General features: G+C 39.3%; 1 protein-coding gene across 1 annotated transcript; it reads left to right on the forward strand.

Moving 5' to 3' along the window:
* Positions 1–11,625: 11,625 nt before the first annotated feature.
* selenon (selenoprotein N) lies at positions 11,626–19,201 on the forward strand. The gene is made up of 12 exons (XM_079262389.1): positions 11,626–11,974; positions 12,654–12,771; positions 12,862–12,998; positions 13,160–13,372; positions 13,474–13,598; positions 13,942–14,079; positions 14,164–14,245; positions 15,818–16,006; positions 16,085–16,190; positions 17,138–17,250; positions 17,347–17,448; positions 17,923–19,201. The coding sequence occupies exons 1-12, from the start codon at positions 11,789–11,791 to the stop codon at positions 18,091–18,093; spliced, it is 1,680 nt and encodes a 559-aa protein (XP_079118515.1). The 5' UTR covers positions 11,626–11,788; the 3' UTR covers positions 18,094–19,201.
* The last annotated feature ends 51 nt before the right edge of the window (positions 19,202–19,252 follow it).

Below are 19,252 nucleotides of genomic sequence, written 5' to 3' on the forward strand. Positions count from 1 at the left end.
CCTTTATGACATTCTGACCACACCCTGTCTTACCCAGAGGTGAGGTGAGTGGCAGGAGGGTGTGTGTCTCATAGACAGGGGACCATCCCCTGTGTGACTAGCAGTGAAGAGCACTTGAGAAAACAGTTTTGAAAAAGGTATTTTCTTTGTCATAAATAGAGTAGCAACTGTTGGAGAAAAATATAACTGCACATTGCAAGAGCTAGTATGCAAATGTCCACTTACTGTTCTTGAGTATTAAATGAGTTATCAGAAGGCGTGGTTCAAGAGTTTCTGTGACATGTTTTGTGAAGTAACGGTGTGTAAGGCTCATCTTGTACTGGCTACACAAGGATTAAACACTTTTTAAAGGAAGAAGAAGAAATGCTAAAGTCCTACATTTGTATCTGCTGTCATAGGAGTGGGCTCTCTGTCGTTATTCAGGGATTACTAAGTGTAAATACAGACCTCCAGGACATTGAGGCAGAACCTATGTGAAATGTCTGATAACAATTAATTTCAATGTATGCTAAGTTGTATTTCTCTTTGTTTTAAAAAAAAAAATATTTAGTGACATTGCATCTCCTGACATTAGTCATTACATTTTTAAAAATTTGCATCCATTGCTAAATAGAAGATTTTAGCTGCTCAACAATTGTCATCTAAGTTTTCTCTTGATATATACAATATTTTAAAAAGGAGATGGAGTTGGGGCCTTGTTTTTATGCCACTTTCTACTTCTACTCCAAATGTCAGGAAAAACATATTGAACTCTGATGCTAGATTTTTCATTTCAAACTGCATGTGAGCTTCAAGGTAGTACACCATCCTTTGCTTTTATGCCTTTTCACTGGAATTTTTGAGACTCCTTGATTCTAAAATTGTACATTACGTTAAAATATCCTTTCTTTGACATGTTAAATGCATTTTTTTTCTATTAGAAAAAAAACACACAAACACTCATTGATGACTGATCAAATTTGGCAAAAAAGTAGTGAACCTTTACCTATACCTATGTGAAAATGTTCCGTCTTTGGTATATGCTGTTTTATGTCCAATCTTGAAACCCTTACCGGTTACCTGCGACTTTACTTCTTGAATCCATCCATTCATCATCTATGCTCTCTTATTTGATTGCAGGTTCCTGCAGCCTATCCCAGCTGGCATTAGGTAAGAGGCATGGTATACACCCTGGGCAGGTCACCAGGTATTCCTGTATATTCCAATTAACCTAACCTAAATGAACCTGCATGTCTTTGGACTGTGAGAGGAAGCCAGAGTACTTGCATAGAGACATTTGCAGAATTTCAATGAAAAAGGTTTCTGTCTCACTTTGCCTCAACTACTTCTTTTTTTTCTTTTTACAAGTGTATCCGATGTGAAATATGCCCACATTATGTAAATACAATTAAGATTAGGCTTTCGTGCACACTGACATGATTTAATGAGCCATGAAACTCATGTCTTTTAAGGTATTTATAAGAATAAAAATATCCCATGCTATATTTGATTAATTGAGTAAAAAAAATAGTTTTTTTAATATATGTGAAAGATGAGGGTTGGGGGGGGGGGGGGTCTATTTGCTCTAATTTACATTAAAAGAATGTAACCTGACTGGCTACCCAGTCAGCTCATTAATTGGATATGCACAGTCCAGTGCATCGTGGCATAATTAGCATGGACCACATAAAAAGGTTTAGGGGGCTGATGTTAATTATTAAGTGGATGAGTCATTTCTGAAGCTTTGCAGGCAAACAGCAGCAGAAAGGTCACAAGGAACCCAGCATTAAGCTCATATCTAATGGATAAAGTCCCCCTTGCTGTCATTCGAAGCTAATATTTGCTACTGTTATGTGATATAAAGAATCTAAGACACTTTTCCACTGCACACATTGTCAGTATATTTGCACAAAGTCCCTTTTGCCACAGCTGATTCCAACCTTTAGCTGCTATAAGATAAAAACCAATCTGAATTTTCATCCCTTCCTCTTCCCTTAATCATCCCTCTGAACCCACTCTGTCCTCTGATTATTCTAAAAGTGCCCTCAGCTTTTTTTGGGTTGACTCTGCCTGCCTGTGGGGCACAGATCATTGAGATAAACTTAACACCAGCAAACCAGGTCACACATAAGATTAGAGGAGAGAGAAAGACAATGAGGAGGAACAAGTTGGGGGAATGAGGTTTGTACCTGGACAGATAAATCAGATAAAACATGTCAGATTTAGTACTGAAATACTAATAAATAGCTTCAATACTAAAGCTGAAATCACGCTCTGTTAAGAATATTACTGGAGAAAGAAATCCAGGAAATAATGTAAAGATTAAGAAACATCATAAGGTATTCAAGAAAATTAGCTGTTTGCTTTCTTGTTGAAAGAAAAGACTTTTCATGCTCTTGTGTTTAATATGTTAACGATAGTAGTATTATGATACTAACACCTTGTCAAGCAATCAGGTAAATTAGAACTCAATGTATTTAGACTTTTAATAGCTATACAATATAAAGGATTGTAGCAGGTTGATTGCAGTGAAACAAGCAGAAGAGCAACCTGAGCTTGCACATCTCCCAAAGGGCAGTATCTTAAGTATAATAAGGCTATTCAGATAAAGTACATGTGGAGGGTACGTGTACTTGAATGCCACACTGGCTTTGAAGTCATTAGGTTCTTGAGCTAAAGTGTCTGTTAGACACCAGAGCTGTTGCACTTCTCTGCAATGCCACATTTCCATTAGAGGGGATAGGCAAGATTTCTTAACACTTTAATCACACTTTAAAACAGTGGAGGAAGTTATTTGTTTCAGTAGAATGTTGATTTGATGACAGATATGTCAAGCTGGTTTCAAGTAAGTTTGCTGGCCTGAGATAATTAATAAAACCATTATGTCTTTAGCCTCTTTGTCTCAATGTCTAGACATTAATGTCTTAATATGGTTTCTTATCACTCTATTTCACAAAGTGTTCTCTTTACCTAAAGCCTGCCTCACAGAGTCCTTTCCTCCCTCTTGGGTTCTGTCACTATAACAACATCAGCTGCCTGCCTACGCTTTATAATAAAAAGTGAAATGAACATTTGTTTTTAAAAAGGCTAAATGCTAATATTCTGAGAGCCTGGAAAAAACTCTTTTAAACCAGATGTAAATTATTACTTTCCTAAGTCCATTATGAGCTGTTAAAGGTTGATTTAAAAAAAAGAAAAAAAAAGAGGCTAAAATCCAACTTTGCTAAATGTTATATTTGGAACAGGTATCTGGTCCAAATATCCTGTGGCCAGAAATACACAAGGATATCCCTGCAGGATGTGCTACTACAATGCCTTCCTGGAAACAGTGCTTCCACAAGAGGTGTTTTGTCACCATATCTGATAAGAAGTTTGGTGTTTTGTTACTTGTGTATGATCTTTGATCTGTTATTTAGTTTTCATTAATACTTTTTTTTTTTTTTACACACACATATTAATATTTATATATACACATATATATATATATATATATATATATATATATATATATATATATATATATATATATATATATATATATATATATATATATATATATATGTACACACACAGTTACATACATAGCAGTTATTATCTGCTAAGTTCATTGTGCAACAATAGACTTTGTACTTCATTATCATAAACTTCCCCTTTTTACTTGAGGTGAATGATTTTCTGTCACTAGTGCAACACCTTTGACTCAACAGCATTGTTTCTCTGATGCTGTTTGGCTGCAGGTCTGAGATGTGATGGTGGAACAGCAAAGCACAGAGACACTTCAGTCTGTGTCCAGGCCTCAGGCCGTGTTCTGCTCTGATGACGAGGTCTGTGCTTCTGTTTCTTTTTTTCTCCTCTCCTCCCTCCAAAGTGACCCTAATCTGTGACGATACTGCAGGGTTTGTTTTATTTAAAGACAAAAATTTCTTCATTATACATTCATTCATTCATTTTCTTAACCACTTAGTCCAATTAATGGTCGCAGGGAAGCTGGAGTCTATTCCAACAATCACTGGGTGAGAGGCAGGGTACACCCTGAACAGGTCGCCAGTCCATTGCAGGGCTCTGCAGTATCCAACTGCATGCAAAACATTTGTAGTTATAAACATGCTCAAAATGTACATTTAGTTGTATTTATTGTTATTTTCTTCTAAAAGAATTGTAGTGAATCAATAATAAATGGTACCAACAGACATTGGCTATCAAGCAAGAGACAAAGTCAAACGTTTGTGTGTGTAGATCTGGATGCAGGCAAACACGGACTACAATTACTCTCAAAGAATCTTTGACCTCTAGTGGTTTTAAGAGTAACTGAATGTAAAGGATATACCTAAACGGAGTCCACAACAGTGATGGCCTAACCGTAAACAGAGTGTATTTAAGCCCTGACCATTATTCTTTTCAAACACTAATAAAATGAAATAGTTCAATCTCTAATCTTGTGATATAACCAAAAGTCAAACAGGAAATTTGTTTTGTTTTATATTTTTATGTTTACCTGAGGCCATTCAAAGATGAAATCCATAATAAGTGTAAAAAGAACATATCGTTCATGCATCTTGGAAGGGCAGAACTTTAAAATACAGAGTTCTGTTATGACACAGGAATTATCTTTCATATAGCTTGTTAGCCCATATTTTATATCCACAATACTAAGAGGTAATTCATACTAATTTTTGGAAGAATCATAATCACCACTTCTAATCTGAATCACTCCAGTCCCGTTAATAGCAGCAATACAAACCCATTGGCTTTACCTCTGCTCTTTGCTGAACACTTATTAAAATACATCCACCACCACTGTGATACATTGCACTATTTTCTCAATAAAATTGTTCCCCATTAGAAATAACATGTAGCAGTCATATATTTTTTGTGCTTAGGTATTAAAAATAATCTTAAATAATAAATCTTTGTCAGATTTCAAATAGAGTGGTAACTAATACAAGTCATGTCAGCACTTTCTCTTAAAAAAATCTATCCACACTCAAATCCTTAAATGGTCTGCTTCCTGCCACGATTCATTGCTGCAAACCTGCCTCTGTCTGGGTTGCTCCTTTTGCATTACTTTCATTGTTGCCATGGAGACGAAGTGAAGTGGGAAGCAGAATAAAGGTACGAAAAAAAGGACTGGTACTGTAACAGACATCCCTGATCTTGGGTTAGTGAATTCATGTGGTTTTTATATGAGATGTGGAGATGAAAAGTCCCCAGACAGGAGCCAGACAGAGGAAGGATGCCAGCGCAGTGTGTCACCACTGACTAGTCAGGGAACAATACTGGGTGCAACACACGCAGGCATACTGATATTTTATATTTGTGAAAATAAAGATTGATATAATGTGTTTTACCGGGGAGAGGTTTCTTATTGGGATTAATACACTTACATGTACTCTCAGAAATGCAGAACTGAATGTCTGGCTTTTTGCCCATCTGCTTTCTGATCTTCTCTCTTATGAATATTTTACCATTTAATTTCCCTGATTTTTTGTGCATACTAGTCTCCTTTTTTTTCCACCCTTCCCTTTTATTCTTTGCTCACCTTTTTTTTTAAGTGTGACAGGTGCATTTTAGTTGCTCTTTCTGCATCCCCAAATCATGATAAAATTGAATCTTCATATGTCCACAAGGACAGATAAACAGAAGGAAAAAGGTAGGCAGGTTTGTGTTGCCCATTTTATGTACAAGACAATTCAAAGTGCTTCTCATAAAACATTAAAAGCAATACAGCAGAACAAGCATTGAAAAGTATAAAAGAATATAATAAGAGAATCGTCCTAAGACATTGCAAAAATCATTATAAAATCACATTAAAACCATATAAAAGATTAAAATTAAAAGCTTAAAAGCAGGCAACAGATTAGATAGGTTAACATATACCATGCAGATTTTATGCCTATAGATGCATGAGAACAAAATGGTTATAACCTGGATTTAAAATAGTCTACATTTGATGAAAGTTTAATTTCCATTGGAAGTTTGTTCCTTATTTGCAGCATAACAACTAAATGCTACTTCTCCATGTTTGCTCTGGAGTCTCGTCTGGACTAGCTGGCCCTGGTCCTTTGAACAAAGAGCCCTGCTAGGTTTGTATTATCTGAACATGACAAGCACATGGAGACTTTTGATACAACAGATATTTCAGGCCACATAGGAAACAGGAAACAGAACATCATGGCAGGAAGTGCAGCAACAACATCACTCCCTTCTCCTCCTCCTCCACCTCCTCACCACACACTCACATGTTCCTATGTAATTACACACCCACACCCGATTCCTCTGCTTCTGTAAAACATTGGCGTGCCCCTGGTAACCATGGAAACCCACCTCATGCAGACAGCTTAAAATGCATTCATACCAATCTCACTGTGAAAACAGGACTATTCCACCCACAAGAGGGAAAAAAGGTGCACTTATGACCACTATAAAAGCAATGCTGGGAAAATTGAATAAAACATAAATTGAATCCCAATGCAAATAAGTACAAGATTACACATTATGTCCTTTTTCCCTTTCTGTTTTGCTGTCCGAGGTATTACGCATTTCTTAAAAACTAGACCCAAGATTTACACTTTGGAGTAAAACAAAAGGAGCAAAAAGAAAGATTAAACAAGAAAGATGTGTGAATGAAATTAATTACTTTTTTTTTTTTACTTCATTCATTCACACACTCTCATCTGGATAGTTCTTGTTTGTTGAGCGCCCGTTTTATCCTGTAATCTCACAGCAGCTCAGATGTTAGCCTGCTTACTGTTCTGACACATGTCGTTCTGAATGCAAACAGCTGGTTGACTCACTTCAACAAACAAAATTACACAGAAAGAAGTTTTTGGTTTTCAGGATAAAAGCCATAATGAGGACAAACTTGTCTTTTGTTCTATTACACACCCTTTTTGTGTGATTGCATGCGTTGCACCAGGTGTTGGCCGGGTTACAAATCGGTCTGCAGTGACACACTGTCCTGGCATCCTTCCTCTGTCTGGCTCATGCCTCTTTGTTCATACAAAGATAAAAAATAAAAGGACTCTCTTTGACTTGTTTCGTTGCAGTTTAAAATGTAGAAAAGGAACTCCGTGATGACATTTCCATTTATACTTTTAACAATAAGGACTGCTTGGGTAAGAACCATACACTGCACTGGTATCCTTTCTGTGCAGCTTTATGAACTGAACAGTGGAATGGAATTATTACAGCAAAAATTGTGGATTGTATTGTCCCTTTACGTCCTCTTTCAGCATTTTATGTAATTGAAGGCAATGGCCACAAGGGGGAGCACTGATATAGATATTTAACAACTCGAATCTATGTCAAATAATTGCAGGATATTGGTTGCAAGTTGGAGATCTTTGCAGGGCAGTTGTAAGTAAGCGTCTGTGTTATTACATAAAATGATCCAACTGCAGAAAATAATACACAAATTACACAAGAAAAAACACAAGCTGAAAAGCAACACAGCTGCAGGAGCCAAAGGAGGACAAAGAGACAAAATAAAATTCTAAACTGTGAATATGCGAATTAATAAACTGATCAATATCACTCCTATGACTTAAAGACCAGTAGATCTAACAACTGTGTATGAATATATTGTAAGCATATTTTTGAGTTACAAGAGTAACATTCATCAGTCTTGACTTTGTCAGATACACTGGCTTTTTTAGATTAAATTTGCTCCTAATAAATAAACAAAAAGGTTTATATAAATGTCGAACTATCTTTTGTCATCCCAATTCTGAAAACTGAATGAAAAGGATTTAAGTTTTACAGTAACATTATCTCATTTTAAAAACTCATGGTAAATGTGAATGAATTTTAGTGCACAGACATTATTGGATACAGCCTGGTGACTTACATACTGCACACACTTCAAGAAAAGACAGGAGGAAATCATTTATAAGTCAGTGATTAAAAAAGAAAGGAAAAAACTTAAATAATCTTTAGGGTAATCACATTCTGCTACATGCCTTTCCTCTTCTCTCTTAAAACAATGTATCCTGGTGAAAGTCAAATGCGGCAGAAGGTTTCTAACCGTGACACTTGCTATCAATAATAGCTCTATGATATCTACTGACACTTTAATCATCAATTAAAATAAAATTAGAACATTCAAAAGAGGAGAGGCTAATTTAGTTGTCTGGGAAAGTGAAATACACTACTCACAAAAAGTTAGGGATATTTGGCTTTCAGGTGAAATTTATGGAAAATGCAATATGTTCATGCTACAGTGATATAATATCATAAAAGTAAGACATTTAAGTAGAAGGATGCACTACTGATTTCCTCATCTCAAAAAATTCATTCAACACAAAAGGTAACAACAATGGTAGTTGCACCACAACAAAAAATTTGAACGTCTCAATATCTCCTCATGTGCCCTTGAGCATCAATTACAGCTTGACAACGACGTCTCATGCTGTTCACAAGGCAACTTATTGCCTGCTGAGGCATGGCATCCCACTCTTCTTGAAGGGCAGCCCTCAGGTCATTGAGGTTCTGGGGTGCAGGGTTTCGAGCCTCTACACGACGGCTCAGCTGATCCCACAGGTTTTCAATGGGATTCAGGTCTGGAGAGAGTGCAGGCCATTCCATTTGAGGTACACCAGTCTCCAACAGCCGTTCCCTGATGATGCGGCCTCGATGAGCAGGAGCATTGTCGTCCATGAAGATGAAATTAGGCCTGTGCTGTTCATGTAGGGGCACAATCACTGGATTAATGATGTTATTCAGGTAGTATGGGCTTGTCACTGTACCATTCACAAAGTGTAGGGCAGTTCTGTACCAAGTGGACACCCCTGCCCACACTGTAACACCGCCACCACCAAAAGCTCGCCTGGTGACAACAGTGGCTGATGCATAGCGCTCTCCCTGACGTCTCCAACATCCTTTCTGCTCAGTGTGAATCGACTTTCATCAGAGAACAGCACTGAGGCCCACTGGTTCCTCGTCCAGCGTAAATGCTCCCTGGCCCATGCAAGACGATGATGCCTGTGCCTGGTGGTGTGGTCAGGTACCCGTGCAGGTCGTCTAGCACGCAGACCACGCTGATGGAAACGGTTCCGAATGGTCTGACGTGACACTTGGGTGCCTCTCACCTCTCTTAAACGTGCCTGGAGTTGAGTGGCATTCATCATCCGGTTTCTCAGGGCAGTGTTCACAATGTAGCGGTCATCAGCACGGGATGTGGCCAAAGGACGTCCACTTCTAGGCCTTCCTGTGACTCTTCCGGTCCCTCGATATCTCTGTTGCAACCTGCTGATGACACTCTGTGACACTCCAAGCTCAGTGACCACTTCTGTCTGAGAATGTCCTGTTTGAAGCATCGCAATGGCAAGGGACTGTTGTTCCATTGTTAGGTGTCGTCTTGGTCTCATGATGTCAAAATGTGAACAGCATGATGAGGACAACTGTTTAAACACCAGCTCTAATTGAACCAGGACATTTATTGGTCAATTCAAGGATCACACACCTGCCGTGATTTTTGCCGTTGAGCTCCTTGTTAGAGAACAGCAACTTGTGCAAAATTTATTGAAACATTTAACAGTTGGACATGTGCATTTAAAAGCTTAGAGAAGATCACATTAAGTTCACCTGTACAGGTTTGAATGCATTTTAGGCTTGTTGTGAAATTTCACCCAAAAGCTGAATATCCCTAACTTTTTGTGAATAGTGTATGTTGGGAAAAGATCAAATGAAACTTAATCTTTGTGTGTGGTAAGGAGGAAGATATATAGTATCTGAGACTGACAATTCCCATGTCCCACTTCCCCTCTTTGACGTTCCAACCTAAACATGGTTCTGATGTTTCTGTGCACTATTCCACCTGGGTATGGTGTTCCATGTATGTCTGCCTGCATCTTACACCCTCCTACTATGTGAACCTCTATCTGTTGGTGCTACATGCTAGACAAGATTTAATCTTTCCATGAATGTTCTCCTCTTTCTCTTTTTCACTTCAGGCCATCTTATGGATGTACTTCTGTCTATATGTCTGTCCCGATTTGAGATGCACATTGGACAGTTTTGTTTGTAAAATACACATTGTAGATGTTGTGACGATGGCTATTAATACGTTCAATATAATGAATTTGTATAATCAAGGGGAAAAGTTTCTTGAACAATAAGGGTCTTTGGTGTGAAAAGGGCATGAAGGAGTTGTAGCGTATACTTGGTAACAGTTCTTGCTCATAGTCTGTCCTCAACTTAAACTGTTCTGGTAATGCCCCTTTGGTGTCTTGATATGTCCAATAAAAGGCACAGTGCATGCTGAAGCCTAATGAACCCCTCATCAACTACTGGGGTAAAACACACCTTGACATCATAGGTTTTAATTTTGTTTGGAGTTCTCTTGGTAGCAGTCATTTTATGTAGTCTTCATTGTTCAGCTACATCAATTAAAATGCACAATTGTATTAAATAACACAAGATAACATAAAAAAAAGAAAAACAAACTTAGCAAATTTACTAAGCAGCCTAACCATGTCAGAAGAAATTAAATTAAATTAAATTAAATATCCTATCAAATATGTTTTATTTTAAATGTGATTTACGCTTTAAAAAATATACTTTATTGAGTTGTCTGTCATTTGTGTGCTTGGTTATTTTAGGTCATCAAAAATGTTTTCTGCAGCTAGGTGTGAAAAAGATATGTTCACTTGAAGATGTACTGCAGTAAGATAATGGACTCTTTTAACTCAGTATCTGCAAAATATAAGATGTTGATGTTGATGTTTGAGGAAATGCAATCTATGTGCATGCGCTATCACACTATATTTTGAAGTTCATTAACAGGTGTGTTTTTAATTTTTTTTTTGTTTGTTTGTTTGTTTGTTTTTTTTTACAATTGCTTTAGGTTAGATTAAAAACAATTCTGGGGCAGAGGCAAACATATACACTATGTGAAAGACCATAGGATGTAACACTCAAGATTGAACTACAAAACCCTATATGGGTTAGAAGTTGCTCTATATTAAAATACTACATACACTTTGACGTGTTTGTTAACGTAGGAGGGGATTTATAACTTAATTACACTTTATAAAGTGCGCTGTTGTTGCATAAACGCCTGTCATATTTATGTTATTGAAATACTGAGGGAACATTTATCCATGTTTGTTGACTTGAGAAGTTTAAAAAAAAGAAAAGAAAACTGGCATCCAAACCTATCATTGAAGCTTATTAGCTGACATTCTTTGGACGAACAAAGTGACCCTACCTCTTTAAATGTAACGTCTATGCCTTTCTGTCAAGTTTGAGTTATTTAGACGAGAGGGAAGCTTGACTTCCGGTTATCTTTCGTTGTGAAATAAAAGCAATCTAACGTGTTACTTTGATCAACTCTTACTGTGCAGGCAGCACAATGTATATTGATTTTCAATTGAAAGCTTGTTCTTTCGTAGGGAAAATATGAAAGTCCGTCTTGTAGTTTATAAACATTTCATCTTAATGTTTTTTCATTGCAAAGAAGTTGCGTGATCATCGGAGCTTTTATTTTTTTTCCATCGCAATTACAACTTCCGGTTTATCAGAGCCACAACTGTCTAACTTGACATATCTAACTATGTCCATATGGTTCCAGATGGGATGTGGGAAATAAGGAATCTGTGCTGCTGCTAGCTAACATTTCACAGCTGCTGCCAGCGTCGGCCACGGCTGGAAAAGACGCGCCATTCCCGGCTGAAAGGCCGACCGAGCTTTCAGCACATTTTCCACTTTTTTAAGAGAAAAGTTCACATTGAGGAATTTACTGCTGGCAGTTGTTGTAGTACGTTGTCTGAATAACATGTCCTCGTCTAAAGAGCTGCGCTAGAGGTCGAGGATGGCCGCAGACGTGGATAAAAGAGAACCCGACAGTGTGAGCAAGATTAGGAAGAATGGGCACCAGATTTCGGTCTCTGGATCCCGGTTCTCCAGGGGGGTGTGGACCCTGCTGATTGTTTGTGCTGTTCCCCTTCTCGCTTTCGGGATTAAATACTACCAAGATGCCCAGCTCCTCAAACGTCATGTAAGATCCACATCTGCAAATCACGTCTCACAGTTAACTTAGTAGCGCTGAAATGCTTATTAGAAACTTTGCTCTCGTCTCGTGCTGCATTTAATGACCAGTGATTATCAGATTGGCGGAATTTGCTTCTTCATCGCTCACTAGCATTTTAATAAAAGGCTTGTTTCTCTAACATGTCCGTTCATCAAACGACTTGAAGTGCCTCTTCTGCTGTTTTTCCCCACCCCGCCGTGTTTTTATTAGATGAGTGGATCTGTTTCCCAACTGGTAAAACAGCAGCCTTAGCTTTAAATCCACATTTAGTTTGCCTACAGAGGGTCTCCAAGTTGCTTTTGCACCCCCCTTCCCCCTTCCCCTCCATTGTACAGACGCTGGCAGGCACGCATCTGCCAGAGAAAGGGTGGTCTGACTGACATTCATGCAAGAAAATCTGTGGCTTCAGGGCTGATCTTTAAGAAGGCAGGATTGCAGAAGTTGAATAATCAGCTTGGGCACCACAGACCAAACTGTATTCCTCTATGATTTAGACATATATTACAAGTCATTGTAAAGGTGCCTGTATTTATGCATTTTTTTTCCTATCTTAGATGTTTAATGGATGTTTGTCCTAGTTTTGATGAAGCACTGAAAATGTCTGAAGAGCATAAAGATCTGTCTTTGTCCCACGGCTCACCATTAGGAGGACAGTATTCGAACCCTGGGTGCCGAGGGGCTTTTTCTCTTCTCCTCCTTAGACACCGACCATGACCTCTATCTCAGTCCTGAAGAGTTTAAACCAATTGTAGAGAAGCTCACAGGTGGATCATTTTAGTTTATTTTTCTTCCTTTTTAAACATTTTTTTTAATCACATATAACCTTTACCCACATTGCTTTGGCTTCTTCACAGGGATCACACCACCGGTGAATTTGGAGGAGGAGGAGGAGGTGGTCTATGATCCTAATGGAGAGACTTTTATCCTGGAGGCCAAAATGCAGCCTCTCCTGTTAGACTCCATGACCAAAAGTCGGGATGGATTCCTTGGCGTGAGCTTGTTTTTTTACTTTCTCACAAATTCAATGTATTTTCAAAGACAAAGTGTCAAAGGGATGCGCTTGAGATTAATTAATGCAGTTATTACTGAGTCTCTAAATGAGCTTTTGGTGGAAAAGTGAGAAAATCCTTTCTGTGCATATGTCCCTGTCAGGTTTCACACAGTTCGCTGAATGGACTCCGCTCTTGGAGGAGTCCTGCTGTGCCTTCCTCGTCATTTTTCGCCAGCCAGTTCAGAGTGTTCTTGCCCCCAAAGAACAAGGTGGAAGTGGGAGACTCATATTGGGTGATTCCCAGCGAGCTCAACATCTTTACTGGATATCTGCCCAACAATCGATACCACCCTCCGACCCCAAAGGGAAAAGAGGTCCTTGGGGAAACCCCCCCCCCCCTCCAACTCAATATCCTATTGAATTTTAGTTTGTGCTTGCTCCAAGATAAACTAATTCTGTTCTTCTCCTGCCGCAGGTTCTCATCCACTCTTTACTGCGCATGTTCCACCCTCGACCCTTCATCAAGTCACGTTTTGCTCCACAGGGCATGGTCGCCTGCATTCGTGCCAGCAGTGACTTCTATTATGACATTGTCTTCAGGTGAGGAGTGAGTCAGCAGGAGGTGCAAAAGACCAAACCTTTTTATCTATCACCATATTAACTACTGATTTATGCATTCCTCCCCTTAGTGTTGGTTGTCCAGTACATACTTTGAATTTTAATGATGTTGTTTATCCTAGCAGGCAGCCACGGTCTGAGTTTAAAAAAAAAAAAAACATTGCAGAGTCTGATTCAGCTCAGTGTTGATGTTATTAATCTCATGATGGCATTTTTGTCATGTTCATGCATTTAAAAGCCCCAGTCCCTGTTTAAATGTTTGAAAGTCTTCCATGCTCGTCCTTCTCTTATGGCACAAACTCAACTCATTCTCTCACCTGTACAGGATTCACGCAGAATTCCAGCTCAATGATGTTCCAGACTTTCCCTTCTGGTTCACCCCAGGTCAGTTCACCGGCAACATTATCATCTCTAAAGACGCTTCTCACGTCCGCCACTTCCACCTATATGTCCCCAGTGACAGGTAACCCCCTCAAGCACATGACAGGTTTAATGTGTAGTGCTACTGAGCGTACGTCTCGTCTAATTCCTCCTGTTGTTACCACAGATCTCTGAACGTGGACATGGAGTGGCTTTACGGAGCGAGCGAGAGCAGCAACATGGAGGTGGACATCGGATACCTGCCTCAGGTACTGCTGCAGGGATGCAGTTAGTCTTAGGAAATGAGTCATTTAATTTAATTTCACTTTAGCTGCTGTACTCTATTGTGTACCTTCATATTGGTGTTATTTTTAAAAAAAAATTCTTTTATAGACATTTAAGCACATGGGAACTCATTCATGTATAAAATCTTATGAATCTTCTTTAATTTGTTGTGTTTCTTAAGAAAACTATGACAGTTTTGTGAACATGTTTGTAGCTCGCAGCGTAATGAAAGCTAATCTCTTTGTAAATTTAAAGGATGGGCCAGCTGCTGACTGAATTTGCACGTAAATGCTTATGACAATGAATTATCCCCAGACTGAACGGCCATGTGCAGAGGCAGACAGAGATGAGGTAGAGACGAGGAAAAATAAGAAAATGCCAAATTAAATTTATGAAAATCAATCAATTAAAATTTAAAGTAAAGCATTTGGTTCTAAATAATCACACAGTGATGGTAAAATCTTATAAAAAGCAGCTAAATGTATGAACGAGTTATTAATTCTGTTGAACTTGGACTTCAAGTCTGCAGTCTGGTTCAGTGAGCATGTCAGGACACACACATCTATGTGATCTTTGCATACCTTCTACAGTTTATAAACCGTTGTGTCCAAATGCATCGAGCATCGTTTTGAAGATGTGTTAAGGTCAGTGGAGTGTGTTTACATCTGGTGAGTCTGAAGTTTGGTAAGTGGTCTTATTAACAATGGGGTCAGGGTTTATCATCTATATGTTAATCATACTGATCATTCCTACAAAAAAACAGTGTTGTAGTAAAGTTTGATTATTGAAATAAATAAGTATGTCAATGAACCTTGCTGCTCCTTGTTGGAGGTGCATGCCCACAGACTCGCCCTGTTAGATGAAAGGAGTTGTGTGGACCACATCCTGTCGCTGATTCTAGCAGTTGCAGATGAGTTGGACATTTATGGAGTAAAGATGTTTGTGGTTGAGGGAGTGGATCTGAGGATGGTGTTAATGTGCACCAAAGACCATCCATTTTCTTGCTGAGTCCAATTCAAGGTGGTGGGGAAGTTGGAGCCTATCCCAGCAATCACTGGGCGAGAAGCAGGGTACACACTGGACAGGTTGCCAGTACATCACAGGGCCACACAGAGACAAACAACGATATACACTCACTCTTAGGGACGATTTAGAGTAAACAATGAACATAACAAGCATGTCTTTGGACAGTGGGAGGAAGCCAGAGGACATGGAGAGAACCCACACATACATGGGCAGAACATGCAAACTCCACACAGAAAAGCCACCATTTGAACCTCCTCCTCAGCTGAGGCTCTAGCCAAGGACCTTTCTGCTGTGAAGCCACAGTGCTACTTAACTTTTGAGGCAAAATATCTCATGGCATCTATTTGAAAATGTCAAAATGCTTTGTGAATTGCCAAAAGTTATAAAGTTGGTTTATTTCCGTCTTAATTTTTATCTCTACAGTGGTCATGCACAGGTTTTTGTTTCAGTTTGTCCGCAGGAAGTTGAAAGCATGAGCTGACTGTTTTTTCTGCGTTTATAATGTTTGAAAGGACAACTTGTGTTTGCAGTTAGAGCTGGAGTCCTCTGGCCCCTCTACTCCTTCCATTATCATGGACGAGGATGGAAATGTAATCGACAGGCGGGAAAGTGGTGGTGAGCCAATCCAGTTTGTCTTTGAAGAAATTCACTGGACTTCAGAGATCAGTCAGCAAGAGGCCACTCGCAGTCTGGAGGTTGCTTTCTACCCTTTTAAGAAGGTAAGCATTGATAAGTGAATGAATAAACCATCAGTGTGCTGCCAGGATGGCTTCACAGCTCTTTAATTGTTGCCCTAGGTGCCCTACCTGCCTTTTGCAGAGGCCTTTGAGCGAGCTACAGCAGAGAAAAAACTTGTGCACTCCATTCTGCTCTGGGGGGCTTTGGATGACCAATCCTGCTGAGGTGAGATCTCCGACGAGGAGCTTATTTCTTTGAAGCAGAGCCGTGTTCAGTTAATCTAGCTTTCAAGATGGTGGGTTTGGTTTGGAGCACAAATGATTCAATTCAGTTGTATTCAGCTTTATTTGTATAGCGCCACTTCACAACAATGTTGTCTCGGGGAACTTTACAGACACATCATTTCAAGCCAGTTCATGAATAGCCTAGCTAATAGAAACCAACAGATTGCATCGAATCATGATTTCTATCCAATACCCCATCCTGAGCATGCATGAGGCGACAGTGGGAAGGAAACACTCCGGCAGAACCCGGCTCAGGGAGGGCAGCCATCTGCCTCGAGTGGTTGGGGTGGAGAGGACAGGAAAGACAGATCAACATGTACAGGTGCTTTTATTCAGGAAGACCTGCGGAAAAAAGAAGAAATATGTTAGAGATGGCAATCCTGTCATATCTTTATACATTAGAGAAATGGAGCAAGGTACTACGGTGACATCCCCATTGCTGCAAAAGTAATGGATGGCTAGACTACCCCTAACTATAAGAGCAAAGAGCATAACCTGGACAGCTGGGTCCTGTACATGCAGACTCCAACTCAGGAGATGCTCATATCTTAACTATAAGATTCATGAAAAAGGAAGGTTTTCAGTTTGATCTCAAAGGTAGAGAGGGATGGATGACGGTTACTTCAAAAAGAGAAAAATAGAAATGATGTCAAACTAGAAGTGTATGTACTGAGTGCATCGTCTGGCAAAGTTGTAAAGAAAGTGATCTGGAGCTTGTGGCATCTTCCTTAGCTCATGCTCCAACTGTCAGGATGTTCAGCCTGATGGTTTTTGAGCTGTCTTGCTGAAAAATGGTAATAATGACTTGCTTCTGAGAGGGAGGAGTGAGAGTCTCACTAAAATAAATGCATCCATTCATTTATACGGATCTTCTTCTGCCCTCTGTAGGTTCGGGGCGAACTCTCCGGGAGACAGTCCTGGAAAGTTCGCCCGTCCTGGCTCTGCTCAACCAGAGCTTCATCAGCAGCTGGTCTCTAGTCAAAGAGCTGGAGGACATGCAGGTGAGCTGTCAGTGTGAAAAAACTAGCTCAACAAGGAAGCTGCCATTTAAGCACAACAGTGCAATTTTAGAATGATCCTGTTTTGATATTTATCAGGCTGATGAGCAGAACCCTGCGCTGAGTGAAAAGGCCCGCTTACACCTGGAAAAGTACAACTTCCCAGTGGAGATGATGGTGGCACTGCCCAATGGAACTATTGTAAATATCCTTGTAATGAATTATGCAAATATTCAAAACTGAAATGTCAGAAAGCAAACAAATTTAAGGTGAAAATTGCAGCCAGAGGATTTTTAGGAATCGGTAAGTGGTGACTAAAAATGTATTAAAGTATGAATCATATGGAAGCATTGTTTACTCTGAATTCTTCATGCATTAGCAGCATGAAACAGCTGACTCTGCTACCAACAATGGAAACTATTGTAGGACTGACAAAAAAACAAGCATTAAAAGCAACATCATGCTCGCTTGTTTTCATGACTCAAAGTATAAGTCCTGGATTATTTAGTAACCAACTTGCTCTAATTTCTTGGCTACATGTAATCAGGTTTTTTTGTTTATCAGTTGGACACAGAGCTGTGTGATTATTCTTTACTGTATCTCAAAATAAGAAATTGTCTTACCACTTTTTTGGGGAAAGAATTCATTGTAAATGCCATCATCTGTCTCTTTTAGGTCCACCACATTAACGCTAACTACTTCCTGGACCAAACGTCTATGAAACCAGAGGAGGAGGAGGGAGCAAATTTCAGCTTTTCGAGTGGGCTCGAAGATCCCTCCACATCCACTTACATCAGCTTCCTTAAAAAAGGGCTTGAGAAAGCTAAGGAGTACATAGCACAGTAATGTGTGTGTGTGTGTGTGTGTGTGTGTGTGTGTGTGTGTGTGTGTGTGTGTGTGTGTGTGTGTGTGTGTGTGTGTGTGTGATTGAGCTCAAGACATTTTGCTTGAGGAAGTGATAATCATTCCTCTGGGTAATGATAACAATTATGTAGAGAAGCTTTCTGGTCTGTGTTGGCAGCTGGAAAATGTTGTTGCCTTCTGTCCTCTTTGTTACTATTTATTTAAACCTTTCTTGGTAAAAATGAAGTTTTATAAACACTTTTTTTTGTATTGTGATTGGTACAAGTTACAAATCCCTTGCACACAGAGCAGTAACAAACATTTAAACACATTTAGACCTGCTCTCTCTGCTTGTAGCTGCTGATTTATGTACAGTAGTAGAAAATGTAGACGGAGGCCCGCCAGGTCACTCTAGAGTGAAAGACAAATCCTAAGTGCATCACAACACAACGTACTGTTGTGGTGTCTGTGCAATATTTAATGGCTGAGTGAGTATTTCTGCTGCAAAGTGCACCCCGAGTCGGGGAGGTTGCAAATGTTGCCTCTAGTTGCATTTTTGCATTTGGTGAAGACTTCGCCTGAAAGCTTTCTGAGCCGGGCGATGTCTGATGTTGTTGCTGAAACTGCTAGGGGGAATGCCTTCCGACTCGGGGGACTTAAAGCAGCAGGAAGAAGTTAAACTGGACATTTAAATAAAGGTTCTTTTTTTTTGTTTTGTTTTTACTACATTTTGTCAAGATTATCTGCCTGTATGATATGAACACACCAAAGAGCACTGTCCAGATAAAGTCATTAGATTGATTTAAATTTGCTTTATATTTATGAAGATATGGGGGGGAAAAAAGCTGTTCTTTAAGCTGAAGACAGACATTAATATGTGCTGATTAAACTGACAGTTTGCTTGCACCTTTAGCCAGACAAAAGAAAGGAAAATATATTCTGGATGTGCAATGGGCTCATATCTTTAGTGTATGAATAAAAGAAAAGCAGGATCAAGAGACGTCAAACAAATGAGTTGTTCTGGAGTTTACACTTTCCAGGTTATACAGTGTCTTGTCCATGAGGTGTCTATCTGCTTAAAAGCCTTGAGAGGAACAACAATGTCTTTCATCTGTGTGTCATTTTTCTTCACCAAATAAAATGTCTTTTTTTTTTTTTTTTT

Source organism: Telmatherina bonti, assembly GCF_933228915.1.
Source record: "Telmatherina bonti genome assembly, chromosome: 22".
NCBI lineage: Eukaryota > Metazoa > Chordata > Actinopteri > Atheriniformes > Telmatherinidae > Telmatherina > Telmatherina bonti.